Source organism: Heliangelus exortis, chromosome 23 (genome assembly GCF_036169615.1).
Source record: "Heliangelus exortis chromosome 23, bHelExo1.hap1, whole genome shotgun sequence".
In the NCBI taxonomy this organism is placed as follows: domain Eukaryota; kingdom Metazoa; phylum Chordata; class Aves; order Apodiformes; family Trochilidae; genus Heliangelus; species Heliangelus exortis.
Window position 1 is genome coordinate 5967176 of NC_092444.1, and position 11951 is coordinate 5979126.

General features: G+C 68.3%; 1 protein-coding gene across 6 annotated transcripts; it reads right to left on the bottom strand.

Moving 5' to 3' along the window:
- Nucleotides 1–105: 105 nt before the first annotated feature.
- On the bottom strand, nucleotides 106–11313 carry ESPN (espin). Of its 6 annotated transcripts, XM_071766955.1 has the most exons (15): nucleotides 10939–11306; nucleotides 10093–10286; nucleotides 7721–7907; nucleotides 7439–7621; nucleotides 7229–7360; nucleotides 6933–7152; nucleotides 6583–6860; nucleotides 4979–5140; nucleotides 4724–4898; nucleotides 4410–4436; nucleotides 3240–3385; nucleotides 2864–3145; nucleotides 822–901; nucleotides 729–740; nucleotides 106–639 (listed from the first exon to the last, which is right to left on the bottom strand). In XM_071766955.1, exons 1-15 carry the CDS (start codon nucleotides 11230–11232, stop codon nucleotides 492–494), a joined length of 2520 nt encoding a protein of 839 aa, XP_071623056.1. In that variant the 5' UTR covers nucleotides 11233–11306; the 3' UTR covers nucleotides 106–491. The 6 variants fall into 6 exon arrangements, with proteins under 6 accessions (XP_071623056.1, XP_071623057.1, XP_071623054.1 ...); XM_071766956.1 differs by lacking the exon at nucleotides 4410–4436; XM_071766953.1 differs by lacking the exons at nucleotides 106–639; nucleotides 729–740; nucleotides 822–901 and adding an exon at nucleotides 1114–2653 and having other exon boundaries at nucleotides 10939–11313.
- Nucleotides 11314–11951: the final 638 nt, after the last annotated feature.

An 11951-nucleotide genomic window follows, 5' to 3' on the forward strand; every position in this document is an offset into this window, starting at 1 on the left:
CTGCAGGTGATGGGATGATGAGGGGGGTAGTACCAGTGATGGGGGCACCCTGACGGTGCCAGGGGGTGGCATGGGCAGCCCCAGGAAGGCGCGGGGCACCGCTGGCGGGGTTTATTGTTTTAATTGCTGGAAAGGCAGGTGGTCTGGGCAGGAGGCGAGCTGGGAGCCAGCCTCCAGCAGCTCCAGGGGTGGGAGGGGCCGCAATGGCGAGAGGTGCCAGCGGGGAGCATGGGGAGCCAGGCAGTGCGGCAAGTGAGGAGCCAGGTGCCCTATGCCGCGGCAGCTCGCTTAGCCAAGGGCAGCACAGGGTGGTGGTGGGCTGGCGGCAGCGGGACGGGGGCTATGGGTGCCTGGGGCGGCGGTGGGGGCTCCTCTGGGTTGGGCTACGTGGCTGTCCGCGGCGGGAGGAGGGTGCCGAGGCGTGTCCCGGTGCGTGGCGGGACCTGCCAGCCTCCTTCCGCCACGAAGAGCCAGGGCGTGGCGAGGTGTGGCTAGTGCTTGGCTATGTCCCCCTTCTTGAGGATGATCTGCCGCTGCCAGGGCGCCAGCTTTGTCTCATCGTACCCGAGAGTCCTTAGCTTTTCTGACTGCGCCTTCTCCTTCTCCTCCTCCTCCCGCTTCAGCTTCTCCTGCTCTTTCCTGCTCAGCAGCAGAGGGCAGGGGGCACTGTGGTCACTGGAGCCGCTGTGCCCACATGCCCGCCCAGGGAAGGGACTTGCAGCACTCACCGTTTTTGTTCCCTGTGAAGGCAAAGGGAATAGTGAGGTTACAGGAGCTTCAGGGGTGGCCGGCTGACGCGGCTGCCCCTGGCCCTGGCTCACCTCTCCTCCTCCAGCTTCTTGCGCAGGATGTCCCTCCTCCAGGCCGGCATGCTGGCCAGGCGTGCCTCCTCCTCCTTCTCCTGTAACAAACAGCCAGGTTACTGGCACTGCTAGCAGCCCACTTTTGCCACCGGCACTGTGGGGCAGCAAGTATCACCCTGGCACATGGCACCACATCCTGCTGGCGGCCTCCCAGCATGGTGGTGGTGGAGCTTCCCAGCAGGCGGAACGCAGCCTGCGGACATCAGCCCTGGCGTGGGGAAGAGGAAGGAGTGCGCGGCGCGGGCAGCCCTTCGCAGCTCACCACAGCTTTATTGCTCTGACACGTGGGGGCCCACGCCGCCCCGGCACCACAAACACCACAGCAGAAGGGGGTGCAGCCCCAGCGCTGCACCCCTGGCACAACACACAGCCACGGCAAGCAGCACACTGCACAACCTCGGCCCGGGGCCGCGCAAACCAACACCGAGCCCTCCGCCAAACCACGGCACTGCCAGAGCCGCAGAGGCAGCTGAGCACATCCAGGCACAGGGTCCTGCTGGCCCTGGCACCGGCTCCCGGCCAGCCCCATGCTACACTGCAGCACAGCCCACAGCATCCTGCTTGGCTCAGGTGTCGGACATCTCCGACTCCTTCTCCTTCCAGAAAGAGAAGCTGCGATCGATGAAGCGGCAGACATCCTCCTCGCTGAACTCGCCCAGCTCTGGCACTGGCATGGGCACCGCTGCCCCCGCCCCTCCCAGGGCCATGCTGTGGGGCTCTGGCAGGCTCTCTGCCACTGCGGGGGGGCTGTCCCCAAAAAACTCCTGCACGAGGTCCTCGAAGCCGTCGAGCCAGCAGCGGTGGCCAGCCTCGACTTGCTCAAGGGCTGTACGGTGGAAGTGGCGGACGCGGTGCCAGCTGTGGCTGCCCAGCCGGTCGAACATCTCGTAGCAGAGGAGGTGGCGGAACCGCCGCTCATCGGGGCTGAGCGGCATCTCCAGCAGCTGGAAGTAGCCCAGCATGAAGAGGTCGAGTGGGAGGCTGTCATAGGGCATGGGCGAGCCGCCAACGTGGGGCAAGAAGTGCTGGGGCCAGTACAGCCCCGTGGAGCGGCTCAGCCGTCGGATCTGCCGCCCCGGCACCCGGCGGGCTACGCTCCTCCAGCGGGCCAGCAGCCGCCCCGCCGCCGGCCGCCGCCTCCCCGCCCGCCGCCGCCGCTCTTCCCCGCCCGCCGCCGCCCGCTGCTTCCAGTGCTCCAGGAAGAGGAAGACGGCGCGTTCCTTGCGCGCCTCTGCGCGCTCCCGCGGCGGGCTGGGCTCCGTCGGTGGCGGCCGGCTCCGCCGCGGTGCCCCGTCCCCGTACTCCTCCTCCAGGACGGGCCGGCGGGGGCTGTCGAGAGCCTGCGCCCGCTTCCGCTTGCTGACCCTGGGGAGGGGCGCGGGGACCATCCCCGGCCCCTCGTAGTTGGCTTTTAGGCTGCGCACCGAGACGCCGCAGCCCAGAATCTCGCGGCGGGCGTCGAGCTGGGCGCCAGGGCTGCCTTTTGCTCCGCACGCCCCAGGAGCCCCCTGGGTGGCTGGCAGCGTCGGGGGTGGGGGGCTGCCGCGGGCAAGCGGCTCCGGACGGGCCCGGGCCCGGCGGCGGGATGGAGGGGCGGCGGGCAGCGGCGGCGGCTCCTTCCGCGGCGCCCCGTGCATCACCCGCAGGCTCCCGAGCTGCCTCTCCAAGCACCGCACGTCCTCCTCCCGCAGCGGCTGCCCGGAGGGTCCCGGCATGCCCCCGCGGGCGGGCGGCCTGCCCCGACGTGGGGGCTGCGAGAGGCTCCCGCGGGGCGGCGAGGGGCTCCCGGGCTGCGGCGGGAAAGAGGGCAAAGGGGCTGCTGAGGCCGCGCCGCGCCGCACCCCCGGGGCGCAACGCCCCTGCATATGGGTAGGGGGTCCCGGCACACAGGAGCCCCCCGCAACCGAGGGCGATGCCGCGCGCGCCGTCTCGCCGGTTCCTGAGCTCCGGGCTCTGCCCGCACCGCGCCCGCCGCCGCTGCGCCCCCGGACCCTCCATACCTTGCGCCGCTGCTCCTCTTCCTCCTGCATGCGGAGCTGCAGCTTGCGCACCATCACCTGCCGCTTCCACTCGGGGATGGGCCGGCCCTGCTCGTCGTGGCTCGGCACCAGAGCCTCCGCCTCCGCCGCCGTCCCGGCACCCGCCGCCGGCACCGGCGAACTCCCGTTCAGCACCGGCTCCGGCGAGCCCCCGGCCAGGCAGCGTGGCGGCCCGGTAGCCTCGGGGCTGGCCGGTGGAGTGGGCGTCCTGGTGGGTGACGGGGAGGACACCGGCGACTCTGCCTGCCGAGGAAGGAGGGAGGGAGGGTGGATGCCCGCCATGCCGCACCGCACCGCGCCGTGCCGCTGGCCCCCCGGGCCCCCAGCCAACACCTACGTTGGCCCCTGCCTGGCCGCTGCCGGAGAAGATGGTGGTGAAGCCTTTGCTCTGCGGCGTCGGCTTGAGGCTCTTCCCAGCCTTGATCTCGGCCAGCAGCTCCGAGTTGTCACCGGTGGGGGACATCATGTTGAAGGACTTGGTGCCTAGGGGGACACAAGGTAGGTAGTGAGGGCCTCGCTACCGGCAGCCCCCTGCCCCCCAGCTCCCTACTGACTCATGGGGCATGCGGGTGATGGGGTGGCCTTCTGACTGCCCCAACACCCAGAAGCTTCTGGGACCCCCATCGGAGCAGCTTACCAGCACTCAGCACCCCTGGTCCATGGGACCAGCTATCTGGCACTCAGCTCCATGGGTCCATGAGACCCCACCAGAGCAGCACTCCAGCACCAGCACATCCTCACTGAGTGCCCCCCACCCCACAGCATGACCTGCCCGTAGAGGGAGGGGTCCATGACTGCCAACAGCCCCAGTACAGCAGGATGGCCCCATGCTGCCTCACCAGGGACCCTGGACCCCCAGCAGCCAGAGCCATCCCCACTGCCAGCCCCAGGGGCTGCATGGCACCAGCACTGGGGCACAGCTGTGCCACCAGTGATGCCCACGCCTTGCACTGCCCACCCCACGATCACCCACCGTCCGTGCCAGCCATGTGCAGGTCCCTAATGGCCCATGGTGCCTCGCCAAGGCAGAGACTGCTCCCCGCTTGCCCCGCTTGGCTGTGCTGGGGCCCGAGGGCTGTGTGTGCTGAGGGCCCAGCAGGACTGAGCTGCCATCCAGCGCCAGCTGAGACCCCCTGCCCTGGGAGCCGGCGCTAATAAAGTGGGGGCCGAGCGGCAGCCAAGCCGTGGAGCGGCCGGGCACTCACGTGGCAGGGTCACGCCGGCCGGCTGAGCGTGAACAAAGGCCCCTCTGTGCCTGGGGCCAGGGGGGCTCTGCCTGCCCAGCCCTGCCCACCGGCTTCGACAGCCCTGCGCCGGCACTCAGGGCACCACGTGGCACCCCGGCCTGGCGAGGCGGCAGCGAGCGCTCAGCAGGCAGCAAGAGGCAGCAGGGCTGCGGGCAGCCCCGACAGCCATCGATGCCCGGTGGCTCTGGCACAGGATGGTGCCAGCTGGGCCCCTCCAGCCGTGCCCCCAGCGCAGGGGGACGTGGGGCTGTGGTACTTACTCTTCATCTGCCTGAGCGCCTTTCCTCCTAGGGAGAGAAGCAGAGAGGCGGCGCAGGGCGCGTGGCAGAGGAAGGATTTGGCCACCGCGAGACAAGAGAGAAGAGAAGCGGCCAGCAGTGAGAGCAGGCGGGGGCGGGCGGGCATGGGGGCCCCCACGCCGACACCGGAGGAGAGAAGGACAGAGAGGCCGTCAGGAGCTGTGCGGCTGGAGCGCCGCAGCAGGAGATGCGCCGGGGCGGCTGACGCTGTGGTGCAGCCAACGGGATGGTGCCCGGGATTGGTCCCCATGCCCGCACGGCACCCTGTCACTTACTTCCCGTGGAGGAGGAGGAGCGGCGGGGTCCGGTGGCGGTCTCGGCTGGCGGTGGGGGTGGCGGGGGCGGTGGGCAGGCAGCCTCGGGCAGTGGCGGGGGTGGTGGTGGTGGCGGCAGCTCAGTGCCAGGCTTGTTTTCCCCGTTGCGCATGGTGTCCGCCGAGATGGGCGATGCCTGCAAGAGATTGTGGCACGTGTTGTCCGGTGCTGGTGTCACCAAGCCAAGAGTGAGCTCGTTGTGCTGGCTGATCTCACCTCCTCGCTGTGAGCCATCCGCCGGGAGCTGGGCTGCTCGCCTGTGCCGTGCCCCAGGTGTTTGTAGTAGTCGCCGGTGCTCGGCTGCTTGCCGAATGTCCTGGAGCGCCGGGTGGAGTCGGCCCGGCGCAGGCCCTCGGGGCTGCTCTCACGCGATGCCAACTGCAACCGGGAGTGTGATTCAGCACGGACCCCTGCCCGGGGTGGCTGAGGGGCAGGAGCCAGGCTGGGGGGAATGGACAGCATGTGCTGCGGGGGTCTGCGTGGCAGTGGGCTGCACCGGGGACTGTGTGCCACAGTGGCAGCACGTGCTGTCAGCACCTGGCACTGCGGCCCCGTGGCTGGTGGCCATCAGCCCGGCCGAGCCTCCCCCAGGATAACCCCCTGGGAACAGGAGTGCCGAGCCCTGGCCCCGCGGATTACTGGGAGCTTATCCCACAGGCCGGGGCCCGGCTCCAAACCCCTCTGAGTGGGGCTCCTGGGCAGCGCAGCCTCGGCTCACCCCGGCACATACCACAGCGGCTTTGTGGGTCGTATTGCCAAGTGCCAGTGCTGCAGGGGCTGTGCCCCCTCCCCGGTTTTGGGGTTCTGCGGTGGCTTGGCCCCGCTCCCTGTGCCAGGGGCCCCACTGTTTGCAATTCTCCTTGTGCCACCTCCGCCCATGGGTTTGCCTGGAGAATGCCGGCAATTGCCTCTGGCCCCAGCTGAATCAACAAGCTCCAGCTCGGAGCTTCCTGCTCTGACTGTGGCAGGCACCACGGCCAGCCTGGCTCTGGCAGACCCTGCCAGCTCCGGTGTGAGGGTCTGTGTCCTCAGGCCCCTGCATGGGGCACCTGCACTGGGCTGGCACACACCACCACCTCCCCAGGACAGCCCAGCTGCAGCCTGGGCAGGGCTGTTACCCCCAGAAGCCTTAATGAGCCAGGGCTGTGTATCAGCACATTGGGGTCCCCAGCCCCACTTGACCTGGCACTCACTGCTTTACCAGACCCCTTCCATGTGCCACTGTCCCCGCAGTGCTAGTCTCTGCCAGTGCCCTGGCCGTGGCTGTGCCTGGAGCTCCCATCCCCAGTGGGGTGGTGACAGCCATGGCCAGGGGACTGGGCATCCCGAGCCCACCGTGTCCTATGCCCCCTGCCCGCCCAGGGGGCTGCACCCCTCTTACCTGCGCACCCGGCTGAGCCTTCTCAGCTCCTGGCAGTGCCGGCTGTGCCACCCGACACCTGTGGTGCGGAGGACACCGGAGCCGGGTGCTCGGGTTACACCTGTGCAGCTGCCCACGCCCAGCTCGGTTTGGCGGTGGTGGTGGCACCGCTGGGGACATGTTGGCATGGCTGTGACGGCTGCCGTGCACACTGGCCTGTGCCAGCTACGGTGGTGTGGCTAGGCTGCTCGGTGCCGTGAGGCACCAGAACATCACTGTCCCTAGCTCATGTGGCCTCACTACCAGTGTCACCTCAGACACATGTGGCCTCAAGCCATGGCCGTCCCCTCCTGGTGCCATCGAGCTCACAGCTCCCCAGGGGTGTCCTGCAGTACCTCACCCCCCGTGTGGCACGTCCCCTGAGCTGCATGGCCAGGAGGGGCTGTACACAGGGCCGTACCTCTTGGCGCAGTGCTTGGCGCTCCACGTGCCGCAGGTTGTTCTTGGCCCGCACGTAGATGTCAGCGGTGTGGGGGGCGGCGGGGGGGATGGGTGCGGGGTAGTCAGGGGGTGGTGGGGGTGGCCGGCCGGCGGGGGGCGGTGGCGGCGGGGGGGGGAAGGCGGGGGGTGGAGGTAGGGGGTGCCTCTCGCCCGCTGGCCCCCGGCCCCGCGGCCGCGTCTCAGGGTCCAGCATGTCCATGTAGGCCTGCATGTCCACCAGCGCCGGCTCGGGCACCCCTGCACAGGGGAGGGGGTCAGGGGGAGCCAGCCCTGTGCCCCCTGCCCTGTGCCCCCCGGCCTTGCACTCACGGGCGGTGGGGGCCCCTGGGGGGCCGCCCCTCTTCTCCCCGGTGCTGGACTGGCTGGAGTGGCAGGAGTCGTAGTTGGAGAGGGTGCTGGCAGGGGAGCCCACCTCGAAGCGTGCCTGGGGTGCTGACGCCGTGGTGTTGGGTGACGACATGCCCGAGTCAGGCTGTCGGTATTCCCCGTCTGCCGAGGGGTCTCGCGACAGCACACGGTGCTCCAGGCTCTGCTGGCACAGCTGCAGTCAGACGGAGGGGTGGGGGTGGCAGGGGTCTACCCACGTTCCCCGAGTGCTGCCATACCATATTCTCCACCGTGCGCAGGTACTGGGCGCAGTGCACGTGGCCGTTGTAGTCAGCGAGGTCAGCCGCTGTGTAGCCATCCTGGTCGCGGATGCTGAGGTCGGCACCATTCACCACAAGGATCTGGCAGCACTGAGGAGAAGGAGGGGTGCATGGCAGGGCTGGAGGAAGACCCCAACGCCTGGCACCCTGCCAGACACCAACACCCACCTCCAGCTCTCCATTCTCAGCGGCATCATGCAGTGGTGTGCCGCCCCAGCCGTCGGCAGTGATCTCCCCACCGTGCAGCAGCAGCCAGCTCAGCACCTTGGTGTGGCCACGGCTGGCAGCAAAGTGCATGGCTGTGGCCCCCTCGGCGTCCTGCTCTGACAGGCTCACGGATGTGAAGCTCATCTGCACAGGTGGGTGGGCTGAGTGCCAGCACCACCAGCACCGTGCCATGCCACCACACCCTACTGCCAGACCACCATGCCGTGCTTGGCCACTGCTTACCAGCCAGACGATGACAGTGTTGTGGCCCATCTGGGCAGCAGCGTGGAGCGGGGTCATGCCGTCGTGGGCACACGCGTGGGGGTCGGCCCCACAGTCCTGCACCAGGTACTGAATGATTTCCAGGTGACCCTCCTGGCAGGCGAGGTACAGTGGGGTGGCCCCTGTCTTGGTCTGGGCACTCAGTGTGCTGCAAGCAGGGCACAGCACCCGTCACCCGTGGCTACCAGCAGTGCACCGGGGTGGGGGTCACAGGGTGCAGGAGACATGTGGGTCACAGGGATGTGAGGACACAGAGGGGCACGTGGGACACACATGCAGGGTGGGCAGGGTGGGCTGGGTGCTATCCACTGTGTGGCTCCCCGCACAGGCCCTGTGGCGGGAGGTCACTAAGTTAATCAGCCCACTTAGTCTAAGCTCCTTCCTCCGGCTGTTTTTGGACACTGCCATTTTGCAGTAGTTTTATATAAGCAGCTTAGGCAGCACCGGCTGCGGGGAAGCCCAAGGGAAAGGCCGAGATGCCCCATGGCACTGGCTGGCCCCACTGCCCTACTCCAGCCCCACTGTCCTGCTCCAGCCCCGTTGCTGGGCTGAGACAACCCCCACTGCCCTGGGGGGCCCTTGGCATTGCCACGTCCTGCACTGCGCATCCTGAATCACACAGCCCACATCCAGCATCCCAAATCCCATATCCCTGCATCCCCCAGCCCCACATCCTGCATCCCCACTGTGCAGGAAGCTGTTTTATTAAGCGGCCCATAAAAAAAACCCTGCTGAATATTTAAAAAAGAAAGAGCAATAAATACTCTGCTCTGTTATCGCAATGATCACGGGCCCTTAATAATTGATCCCTGTAACTGTGAGACGGCCATGGCCACCGCTGTCTTCCTTGCCACGCTGTGCTGCAGGACGCCTGCCCTACAGTGCCACAACACCAGGCCGGCACACCGTGGCTCCCCGAGCCAGGACAGGGGCCAGGACTGGGGCAGCAGCAGGCTGGGCTGGTCTCAGGGGGTGGCAGGGGTACAGGCACACGGTCAGCCCCTGATTGCCGTGTCCCACTAATCGGGAGGGGGTTAAGCCACTTGGGCAAGTGCCGGTAAACTGCTTTGCCAGATGGCTGGACCCCACACTGGGCCACCAGCTGCCCAGGACCCCATGGGGTCACTGTGAAGGTGGGCTGGGAGCACCAGCGTCCCATGGTGGCACCCAGGGATTGGATTTCGTGGCTGTAACAGAGCCTTCGGGCAAGCGCAGGGCTGGGAGCGGGGCCAGCCCTAAATAATTCAGGGGGAAGGTGGTGACGGCAGTGGAGCAACCCCAGCAAAAAGTGTGAAAGCCAAAGTGGGAGGGCTGCCGGCAGTGCCGTGCCACACTGGGGCACTGAGTGTGGTTGCAGCTGAGCTGGAGATGGGCTGTGGTGGGGCTGAATCCGTGGGGTGGTGCTGGCACACCTGGGGCTGAGGAAGCTGTGGATGGTGAGCAGGATGTGGGCGGTGGGTGCCACGGGGATACTGGGACCTCACAGCTGGCCCTGCCTGGTGGGAAGGCTGGAGCATGGGGTTGCGGTACCCAGAGAGAGATGGATGCTGAGCCCCAGCCCATCTTCCACTGCCTTGGTACCCCCCTGGATGTGGGAGAGCTGCACAACTCCTCACATCCACAGCTCCTGACCCTGCTAGGCAAGGCGTGGCCTGGCAGCGCATCCCTCATCTCCGCCTTGGCCAGAGCAATGGGTTATTTCTAGTGGCCTTGTCCCACCATGGGAAATCAGATTAGGGGTCACCTAATCGTCTCCACAGCCCCGCAGAGAGGATTGGCAGTGTGGCCCTGGGAAGCTGCCATGCTGCTACCCCTGGAACCAGCCCGGCCTCGGGTCCTGCTCGGGAGGTGAAGGGTGGATGCTGCCACAGCGGTGCTGGCTAAGGGGTCTGCTGCCAGTAGTAATGCCCACAGCCATGGACAACCAGAAAGGTGGCCTCCAGTCCGAGGAGTGGCCTCTCCTCGGCGGACAGCCTAATCCATTTACATAACAGTGGGTAGACAAAGGCCGCTGTGTTATCACCCTATGCCAGGAGCCTCGGCAGCCGGCCCGGATGCCAGTGGCAATAATTCTGCCAGCGCTCACCACTATCCTCCTTGCCCTTTCTCTCCAGGCCATAAAGAAGGTGCAGCCAGCTGCTCGGCCTGATAAAACGTTGCCCTTGGAGCCTGGGGACAAGGGTAGCTGTGGCGTCCGTCCCCGGTGCTGGCACCCTGCCCAGAGGCTGAAGGGAAGGATGGGGTGGCAGTGGGCACCCTGCTCCCCTGCCAGCCCCTCTCCTGCTGGTAGGTGGTTGGCCCACACTGCCAGCAGGCGAGGTAGGGGCTGTTACCTTGGGCAGTGTCCCAAGAGGAGTCGCAGGGAAGGGAAATCCCCTTTGGCTGCAGCATAGTGGATGGGCAGTGCTCCCGTGTCGGTTGCTGCTGTGGGATCACTGCCCCCGAAGCGGAGGAGCCAGTCAATCACCTCGTGGTGACCGAAGCGGGCTGCCAGGTGTAGGATGGTGGCACCAGAGTTGTCTGTGTCCTGCAAGAGGAAGCAGGGTGGCCATTGGCACTGGGGGACCACAGGTGGCCACGGGGCATCCCCCACGGAGGGTGGCCTGGTTCAGGTAAGGGTTCTGTCTGCCCAGAGCAGGACCAGGGGAGGGGACAGGCACGGGACAAGTGTGTCTGCCTTCCCAGAGAGTGCAGCACAAATCCCCCCTCGTTCTGCTAGTGGTGGGCAGCCCCTGTCTAGGGAGGCTCATCATGGAGCTCCACGGTGCTGCCACTCTGCTTCCCTCCAGGCTCTGTGGGCCGAGGGCAGAGCTGGCCCCCAGCCAGGAGGTCGCCGAAGCTGCTGACCGCGTCCTTCCCGCTTAATCCCCGCTCCCAGCCCCTCCGCTGCCTCTGCCGCCGGCCCATCACATGGCGTCAGTGCTCGGTCCCGGGGCAAGCCGCTTACCGCCCGGTTCGGCCGTTGTGTAACCCCGGGAGGGGCCGGGGCACCGGAGGTTCTGTGTGTCGTCCGGGATGCCGGGGGTCCCGCCATTTGCCACCCATTCTGCACGACGGGGACCCGGGCTCCAACCGTCTCCCCGCCACCACCCACACAGGACCAGGGAAAGCCTCCCCGGTTTTCTGCGCTCTCGGGGGTCCTGCCCGCTCCCCAGTCCCCCCCGCGACCCCGCTCGCACCTGCACTCCGCAGCCCCCCTGCGTGAGCAGCCACTGGAGACAGGCGAGGTTGCCGGTGGCGGCGGCGTCGTGGGCCGGCGTGGCCCCGTTGCGCGCCCGCGCGTCCCCTCGGAGTGCGGCCTCGGACGCCAAGTACCGGAGGCAGGCGAGGCGGCCGGCGCGGGCGGCATGGTGTGCGGGGGAGGCGCCCAGGGCGTCCCGCAGCCCCGGCCGTAGCAGCCCGGCCGCCCGCAGCCCCCGCAGAGCCTCCACGTCGCCCTGCCGCGCCGCCAGCAGCGCCCGCTCCAGCGCCATCCCGGCACCGGCACCGGCGGCACCGGGCGGCGGCACCGGCCGCCGCTTGGCACTGCGCGGCGCTGCTGCCCCGCCGCCCCCCGGCCCCGCCGGCTCCTCCTCCTCCTATCCCGGGGCCGCCCCTCCGCCCGCCCCGTCCGACGGCGCGGCAGCTGCCCGGGACCCCGCGCCGCTCTTGCCGGAGCCTGCCAGGGCTGTTGGGCTTTGCGGGGCTGCGGCCGGGACCGCGGGACGCCCGGAGGGACCCCAACAGCAGCCGGTACCGGGCTGCTGCGGCTGCCGTCCGCGGTTCCTCCCCGCCACACGGGTGTCCCCTTCACCCGCACACGCGGGAGGCACAGCCATGACGGGCTCCTCCGGCAGAGCCAACGTGCGCTGCCGGTCCCGTGCCCTGCACGGGGATGTTGGGTGGGCTTCCCTGCCTTCGGGGTGGAGGGACTGATAGTGGGGGTCCCGGCACCGCGGGGAAAAGCGGCGGGACCGGCGGGCAGGTCTGTACGCCTTCCCCGTGTCAGCACCAGGGACAGCGGCGGCAGCAGCACCGCGGACAGCGCCCGCAAGGGCGGCGGTACCGGGACCGGAGCGCCCGACCGTGTGTCCCCCGACCCCACGCTGAGCTGCGCGAGGGACAAGACCGCCACGGGCGTCTCTCAACCCCCACGGGGACATCGTCGGGCTCTTGGCATAACCCGGTGTCCCTATCTCCTTGCTGCGCCGTG

What these genes read in the sequence shown, in the direction of transcription:
- ESPN (XM_071766953.1), bottom strand. Translation starts at nt 11,232, where the DNA reads ATGGCGCTGGAGCGGGCGCTGCTGGCGGCGCGGCAGGGCGACGTGGAG. An exon ending in GCGGCCAGGCAGGGGCCAAC is followed by an intron (nt 3,146 to 3,239) that starts GTAGGTGTTGGC and finishes CTTCCTCGGCAG; the next exon opens with GCAGAGTCGCCGGTGTCCTC. An exon ending in AAGAGGAGCAGCGGCGCAAG is followed by an intron (nt 2,654 to 2,863) that starts GTATGGAGGGTC and finishes TTCCCGCCGCAG; the next exon opens with CCCGGGAGCCCCTCGCCGCC.